This window comes from Panthera uncia, assembly GCF_023721935.1.
Source record: "Panthera uncia isolate 11264 chromosome A1 unlocalized genomic scaffold, Puncia_PCG_1.0 HiC_scaffold_17, whole genome shotgun sequence".
NCBI lineage: Eukaryota > Metazoa > Chordata > Mammalia > Carnivora > Felidae > Panthera > Panthera uncia.
In genome coordinates, this window is record NW_026057577.1 from 39,816,102 (window position 1) to 39,825,059 (window position 8,958).

The 8,958-nt window shown below is 35.3% G+C and overlaps 1 protein-coding gene across 5 annotated transcripts in view; it reads right to left on the reverse strand.

Annotated features, from left to right (window-relative positions):
• Nucleotides 1-2,272: 2,272 nt before the first annotated feature.
• The window catches only part of DHX29 (DExH-box helicase 29), a 41,538-nt gene continuing 34,852 nt past the window's right edge, over nucleotides 2,273-8,958 (reverse strand). For 3 of the 5 annotated variants that reach the window (XM_049649450.1, XM_049649451.1, XM_049649452.1), the window contains 6 exons: nucleotides 8,680-8,816; nucleotides 8,184-8,277; nucleotides 6,263-6,565; nucleotides 5,216-5,347; nucleotides 4,241-4,337; nucleotides 2,704-3,414 (listed from right to left, as the gene is read on the reverse strand). In XM_049649450.1, coding sequence (XP_049505407.1) covers nucleotides 3,278-3,414; nucleotides 4,241-4,337; nucleotides 5,216-5,347; nucleotides 6,263-6,565; nucleotides 8,184-8,277; nucleotides 8,680-8,816 — 900 coding nt within the window. In that variant the 3' untranslated portion in view covers nucleotides 2,704-3,277. The other 2 variants (XM_049649448.1, XM_049649447.1) reach the window with 2 other exon arrangements.

Genomic DNA, 8,958 nt, shown 5'->3' on the forward strand with positions numbered 1-8,958 from the left:
ACAACATGTATGGGAAGCCTGTGTAGATTCTGCCAGAGTCTATGTGATGTCTTTTTTCCTTGCTAATCCTGTTGTGTATCCATTCTCTACAATCAACTATAGCCTCTGAGTCCCATACATCCTAGTCAGTCTTTGAATGTGTAGGTGGTTGTGAGACCTGTGACCATGTCCTTCCTTGCCACCCTTAATTATCTTTCTTGACTTCCATAAGAAGCTGCGGTTTTATTTGACTCCTTGTTCTCACTTCCCTCATTCTCAATGATTCATTTGGCAGACATTTACTAAATGCCTGTATGTGCCAGGCATTGTACTCAGTATACATTCATGAGTGACACCGTCATGGTGCAGCATATAGTCTAGTGGGAGAAATCAAAAACCAGATGTTACATGCTGAGGAAAGTATTGTGTCGTAAGAACAATTGGAAGGGGAGATATACTTCAGGACGAGTGGTCAGTGAGGTAGTCAGTAGGGTGGTCTGTGGAGACAGCAATGATGCAGGATAAGTTCTGTTTGGTAAAGAACAGAAGCAGTACTTTACAGCAGAGAAGAGCATGTGCAAATGTTGAAAAGGCCAGTTGGATTCAAAAGGAGCCTGGTGTGGCTGGAGCACTGTGAGAAATGGGACAGGAGAAAAGGAGGTTGGAGAGTTGTAAGGTACAGATCATTTAGAAATTTGTAGGTCATGTGTATGTATACACATGTATACACACACGCAACAGAGTACTACTCAGCCATAAAAGAATGAAATCTTGTCATTTGTGACAACATGGATGGAACTAGGGGGTATTATGCTAAGTGAACGAAGTCAGAGAAAGACAGCATGCGATTTCACTCATGTCAAATTTAAGGAACAAAAAAGAAGAGAAAAAGACACAAACCACAATACACATTCTTAACTATAGAGAACAAATTGATGGTTACCAGAAGGCAGGTGGGTCAGGGAATGGGTTAAATAGGTGATGGGGATTAAGGAGTGCACTTGTCACAATGAGCACTAATACATAGAGCTGTTGAATCACTATACTGTACACCTGAAACTAAAATAACCCTGTATGTTAACTATACTGGAGTTACAATTTAAAAAAAAAAAAATTTGATGATTATTCTTAAAGTTATGGAGGAGAATGGATTATAGAAGAGTAAGAAGGGGAGAGCCTAGTTTGGAGATTACCACAGTGATGTAGGTGAAAGATGATGGTGACCTGGGTCCAAGTGATGGGTGAGGGCCCTTTGGCCCTAATCCTGATGCTACTGTTTGACATTTTCAAAGGAATAATGGTTACATTTCGGAAATTTAAATGGTTCTTGGCCCAGTTACTATCAGTGTGATCTGGAGCTAGTTAGTTCACTTACCTGTGCCTCAGTCTCCTCATTTGTAAAAAGGGTATAATGAACTACCTATTGTGATGGTTGTTGTGAGGATTAAATGAGTTAATATCTAAAAAACATTTGGGCACTAGCTTGCACACTCAGGTGATGGGAAACATTAGTTCTATTGTAGGACTCCAGTCTCCGTAGGTCACAAACTGATCCTCCTCCAGCATATAAACTAACTCTTTATTCTGACGTCTCCAGTTCTATTAATGGCACTAGCTAGTGATTCCAAACTGCACTCATATTTGACTTGCTCTCAATTCCCTTATCACACTGCAGGCAGAAAGTTAGTACTTAGTAGCAATCTCTAATTTTATTTTTACTTCCACCTGCACATAAAGTGAAAGTCACAGCTTCTTTTATTCACTCATCAACAAATATTGAGTACCTATTATGATGAGTCCAGCATTTGGACTAGATTCCTATTCTAATCTTTTGTCCTTCAGATAGAATTCCTGCCATTTGGTCTACACAGGACTATATTTGAAGTTCTTCCACAATCTTGATAAGAAATGAAGGGAAAATTCCTCTACATAATCAAAATGGAGTTTCACAAGATTCTCAGTGAAACAACTGAAGCCACTAAAAAATATCCAAATACTATCTCACATTTACTGACTTTACCAATTATGAGTGCAAACAAGGATTCAAGGTCATTGATATGAAAAGGTAAATGGTATAAGCTATCCATCCCAAAGTTAACAGTAGCATTAACCATTCCTGCCTGTTCTCTAGCACTGCATCTTTATGCTTAGTGGATAGATAGCATCTATTAATACTGTATACTTATTTAGGTTTTAACTTTGATTATCAAATATTAAATAACTGACTTCTGAAGCTGTTCCTTTTCATGGAAATTTAATTACATTACAACTGCTTTTGAAGCTCATTTTCTCTTCTGGGTCAAGAAGGTCTAAACTCTCCTGATGAGAAGGACTGCTGGAGGATAGAGTGTATACATAGGGAATCACAACACTAAGTTACAGAATCTATACAGGCAGGCACATAAGGATGTATAAAGCATGGATGATACCAAAGAATTTATTGTAAATGTAGTGGCAAATACATTGCAAATAATCATCATTAAAAAGGAACTAGAAAATTACACATGTTTAAAGTATGTGCTTTTTTTTCCACCACCTTTAAGTTATGGCTAGTACCAACATTTTAAGTACTGAAATACTTAATGGGATGGTCGATTTTCACATAATTTCATGACTGTATCTTCATCTTAATTTTTAAAGCAGTTGACCATGACTTTCAGTTTCAGTTCTTATTCTCTGTTTTTATCAATTCTGTAATGATCTGTAGTATCTTGTCATCTGAGTAAAACAAACAAACAAAAACCGTGAACAAATTTATCACTGGCTAAATTCTCAATGTATACACATGTGACCAACAGGCACACTTGATTAAAAGATTCTTTTAAGTTAGAATGCAATACTAATTCCAACAAGATTCAAACAAGAGATGCCCACATAACAGAATTTGTTGCACTACAAATATTATTAATTATTGTTACCATTATTCCACACCTTACTTTGACAAAAAATAGGCTTAAGGCCCAAAGAGATGATGTGATACAACTATTTGTCCTTTATTAGGAATTGTTTCTTTAAAAATTCCTTAAAGGGGCGCCTGGGTGACTCAGTTGGTTAAGTGTCTGAGTCTTGATTTCACCTCATGTCATGATCTCACAGTTTGTGGATTTGAGCCCTGCATTGGGCTTTGCCCTAATGCAGAGCCTGCCTGGGAGTCTTTCTCCCTCACTCTCCTTCTCTCTCAAAATAAATAAACTTAGATCTTATGGTTATTGTTTTTTTGAAAAGTTTATTTATTTTGAGAGAGAGAAGGAGCGCTGGCTGAGATGTACTGCAGGGTTTACTGGTTGTTCCATGTTCCTCAGAAGATGTAGGGATCTCCACAGCATGGGCAAGGAGGAAGGAAATAGTTTGTTTCCTTTGGACTAAACATGAAACAATTACCTTTAACAGCAAAGTGCTCTTGAAGAGGTGTCAATAGGTAGGTGACAGATCTCTCTACACAACAAAGGTATCAAACACCAATTAATTTGACAAACAGAGCAACAGAGGCCACATTATTTGCTAAGGAGGTTTTGTTAACAGATACTTCTACTTTTAACCAGTTGCTCTGATACTGTGACTTTCTAACAACTTCTTACTACTCTTTTTACATAGGTGTAATTATCAGGGCTGTAATACTGAAATTCTTTATATTAGACACTTCAGTGAAGGAATGCCCTGAGTTTCAGTGGTTGCAATGGGAAATTCTGATAACTGGGACCATGGCCTGACATTCAAATTCTTGGGGGCTACTATGACATTAAAAAAAAGAAAAGATAACTTGCTGCAAGGTAAACAATGACAGGTCTAGAAAGAAACAGTATTTTTAAGATCCCTAAGAAAAGACCCCACATCTCTTAACATATCAAAATGTGATCTAACTTTCCATGTCTATTGCAGATTTCTGCTGGAAGGATGTTGTACTTTTTAAATATACACTAGCTCAGCATTTGTGAGAATTGTGGAGAAAAACATGCTGGAAACTTCACAGAAAGTCCCTTATAATCCAAGTTTACAATGCTCAGTTTTACTATCCTTTTTTCTGTGAAATGGCCAGCAGTTTAGAAGTGAAGCTTAAAAGAGGAAGGAGTAAACTAACAATCTTAAGAGGATAATTAGGTTGTGAATAATGAAGCACTATGAGTCTGATAGAATTCACCATAAAATAAATTTTACTAAAACAGCTTTTAATCACATGGACTTGAAGACTTCAGTGTGCTCTAATGTATTGCAGTATTTAACAGTATATGGTTTTCTACTTACATTATAATCAAATACTTACTTTCAAGGGACATCTTAGGATTTTCAAGCTTTTTTCTTAAAACGGAATCAATGAGAACTCTAAGCTGCTTGAAAATGACAGCTATTTTTACAGGGGCCTGTTGAGAGAAGACAGATTGGACAAAGTTAATCCCCCTGGAGTGTGAATGTGTTTCAATAAATGAAGGTAAGGCTGTATACCTTATGATCTGCTTTAGCACATCGTGACTTTAATATACTAAATGGTTAAGTGTACAATTTAATGATTTCTAATATATTTAAAGAGTTATGCAGCTATTACCACAATCCAATTACAGATGACCTCTACCACCCTGTCCTCTTGGAACTGCATACATTTTTAAAGTTGTATTTAAAATCTACTCTCCAGTCTTACTCAAATCATGATGGCATACAGTAGCAGAATGTATTAGATTTGTTTAAGTTGGTCAATGTTGATGGAGTTACAAAGAAATTAGTCTAGTTTTTCCAGAGGAAAACTTGACAATATTCATTAAAAGCTATGAATTTGTCATTGTCTTTTTAGAACTTAAGTTTGAGGTTCAAATAATTCTAGGTCTAATACTTGCTCTGCCAATAACAATCCATTTAATCTAAGAAAAGTTATATAAACTTCTCACTGAACTTAAGTGCCTCATGTATAGAAAGGAAACTACTGAAGTTAATGAACAAGGTTATTAGGGTATTAAGTTTGGGATAATCCATGTAAACTATTGAAGTACACAGCACATGGCAAATTATTTTTACTGATAGTAAATGCCATCTGTAATAGCAATAGAGTTGATTTTCATATTTAACAGATTGAACGTATTTTAACAGATTTAAATGTAGGCAAGATAAAATAAGAAGGTCTTCCACTCTAAGTCAAATTGTAGGCAGAAATTATGCAAACTCCAATAAAATTTAAAAAATCCACCTCAGTAGTACTGCACGTACTACAAGAAAATTTTAATGTTATGAGATCAGTTGTAGCATGTACCTGAAAATAGATCCAGCCATCAACAGAAAGAAGACGTTCCCGGTGTTGAACTTCTATATCACCACCAAAAAGTAAAACTGGAAAAGGGGTTATTAGGGTAGTTTCCCTCAAATATACTCGGGTATACCTTACCTGCACAGGAATAAAGAGAAAAAAAAAAACTTCACAGCCTATAAATGTAAGAAGTTCATTTATGTTCCATGTAAGCATTTTTCTATAATTTACTATTATAAAATTTATATCATAAATTTCATAAAGCTACCTTTACATTCTGTTGTGTGCATAACTTGCCAATTTTATAATAATCACATTCACCATTGGTGCATTTATACTATTGAAAGGCATTTTAAAACATGAATTGTAAGGGTGAATTATATTTCTTGAACATAAATGAAACTATGAACAATTTTATAATGCCAATGCTGTTAATGAGCTCAAAATAATGAGCTCAAAAATAACATTGTTTTAAAGTGTCTAGTTTCTAGACCAGTGTTTAGCTATGGCCTTTAGTAATTTCTCATGCTCTACATGTAAGTTTTGGGAGCCACTCCTTGAAATTATGAATCCTTGTTATTTTAGCAAGCTATGATTTACAAGACTGTTTTAATAGTAATCTATAAATGTTTGCTGTTAACTTATCTTGGGTTACATTGTGACTCAAAGTGTTGCTATAGCATATATTGTTCTATATTATCCCATATGATTATTTGGAATGCACATAAAACAGGTCTTTGTTCCCTTTTGAGAGAGCACCTTTTGGTGAAATCTTAGGGAACGGATACATTATTAAACAATATCTATTTGCTATAATTGTCTTATTTCAAGTAAGAAAGATAATGGTCAGAGTAGAAGTTTTAATATTTTTCTTTCATTAAGTAAAAGAAATAGGGCTTTTTTGATGAAAAATTATATTTTTGTACATATTTGAAATCAATATGTATAAACTCAGTTTGATAACCAAAAATAATAACTTGTTGGGGCATCCTAACTTGTTATGACTGACTTCTAGAATACCCTGAATCGTGGCATTAAGAATGAGCATTTTACCTTCTCTTGGTATAAGAGCCATCCATAAGTTTGCAAATCTCGATTTACTGAGGAGGGATGTACTTGAGCTTTGCCTTGGGCTGTCTCCACAATACAAGCCAATTTTTCTGTAACATCAACTGATTTTGTATAGATGATCTTTCCCACGTTGTCATATAGTCCAGCAGCCAATACAGCTTTAAGAAGGGCAATTTCTTGGAAGGACAGTGTGTGTGAGGCTCTGTTTCCTTCCCAGTCATTAGATGCTGTGGATGATGAAAATCCTGCTGCCTTAACCAACTTTATTAACTCCTGCTTTACATCCTAGATTGGTTTATGTTGAAAAGAGATAAGATCAGAATTGAGTAAAAAAGAAAAAGTGACAAATACCCCTTTAATATATATTGCTGTTTCCTATCAAAATTGATAGGATACCGAATTATTATTTAGTTCCCTACAGCCCAAATCAAATGAGGGAGGAAAAAAAAATTGTACTGGCAAATCAAGGATTGAAGAGTTATCTATTTCCACTACTCCCAGACTTTAGATGTCATAAAACATAATGTCTAAAATAGGAGAGCAATAAAAATGTGTCTTGAGCACATTTGCGTTCAATATATTTACTTAGGTGGTAGCTCTGCACAATTTTACTCAATGAGGATGATCACACAGAACAAATAAAGAAGAAGAATTGGAGAAGAACCTTGATCCTGGATTGCAAATACTTTGTTCATTTGCCTCTGGCAGTCTCACCTTAATTCTAACAATGGCAATTTCATTTAAACTTTATCTAGGTTTAGTAACCAAGTGCCCATTAGCTTAAATCCTATAGGAAGGATAAGCATTTGTCAAAGTAAACCGGCTATAAGCAATTAAAAGGTGACATTTACATTTAGGATTTCCTTTGGGTTTCTGATTTGGGGCTTAAGAGACTTTGATTCCAGGTGAGAAAAAGACAACAGCTGCCTTAACACCACAGGGTAGGTGAAGAGATGGAAAACCATGCAGCCCAGGGAAGGTGAAGAAAAGGCTCACAGAAGGAAGGAGCTGAGAGGCAACTTGGGAGGTTGGAAGGAAGTGGGGTGGAGTGGAGACATAGGAGTGTTAGCTCTCCACATCTTGAATCCCAGTGAGCCCAGAGGCAGCTGTTCTTCAGTTTATCCCTTTATCCTTTTGTGAAAGACAAAATTCATTCCACTCAGAGATGTCCCTGCTCTTATTCCAGCCATTATTTTGAAGCACAGAAAATAATGGGTTAAGTTATAGGAGAATAAAATATTCAACCCAATATGAGAATAGAGGAATTCTGTGAGATACATTATTTTCTGAATTCTTTTATAGTGTGCCTGTAGTAAAACCTGTAGTCACTTAAATGGTATAATGAACACCATTTCCTAAGCACCATGAAAATTAAGTGTTTGAGGAGGAGCCCTGATTTTTGCAGTCACTTGTCTTTATATTTTAATTATTTAACTCTGTCTTCCAAGAAATAATTCTGGTCCTCAACAGTAGTCAAAGCCTGAGTGATGGGCACAGCTGTCAGGTTTCCCATCCCAAGAGCAGCTTTATACACCTGGTCACAGTCAATCACAGGGTATGATGCCTTTCCATAACTATCATCCTACACTGCAACTAAGTAGCTGGCTAATATTTAGAAAAAGAGATGAGAATCTCACGAGAAGGAATCAGGGCTCTTAGGAAAAAAGATTCCAAGCCTTGGAGCATTTTATGATTATTACATTATGATTGTTAAACACTATTTTAAATCACTGTGTAATACATAAAAGTTACCTGTTGGAAAAAACAACAAAACAAAAAATTATAGATTAATGCAGTAAATTAAATCCATATTATATGTCAAGCACTATTGTAGGCATTTTCCTAAAATAAGCCTATCAGTCAACCAAAAAACCCTGAATTACAAAGTTGTATTACGACTTACTTCTAGGGTTAACAGTGATGTTCTATTAAGAAAATTCCTCCGGCAATACGCAATTTCAGAACGATAGCCTCCTTCTTGCCGGGCCTTCTTCCATCTAGATAAATAAAATGACCAAAGTTCAACATGTTTTCTTTTCAAACTGTCTCTTTCAGAGGTAGTAACCAAAGTAAGCTTTAATTAAAGTACAATCATTTGAAAAGAGGAGGGGTCTTGATTGTTGTAGGAGCTACTAATTGAATATAAGAATTTGGCAATACTGTTATTTTTTATGTATAATAGTAAATTAACTTCAAATATGAGGTAATATAGATACAATAATACAAAGTACATTGTTCTTATTTAGAAAGGATTATAAAAATATACCTTGACAGATGAAGTAACTAAAAATAAGTGTAAATCTTAGATGTATCTTTTTAATGAAAGTCAAAGATAAATTTTTTAAAGTAAATAGCCTCAGGTCATCGATTTACTGACAACACCCAGATTATTTCTTTACCCTAGGTATGCATTGTAGATCGTCAGGTGGTCTGAATCAGCCATAGCCAAAGCTGATTTTGCAAGATCTGCCTCATCTTTTCGACCAATTGGTGTAGTAAAAGGAGACTTCTCTGTCATCACTGCAGCTAGTGTTGCCTATCCATAAATAACCAAAAAAATTTATCATTAAGGAGGTATACACGGAAGACTGATTTGTAAAAGTAAACAAATCATAAAATAATCCCACTTTCAAGTTGCATGTTTCTTTAGTACCCTTATGGTGTTCTACAGTAGCTAC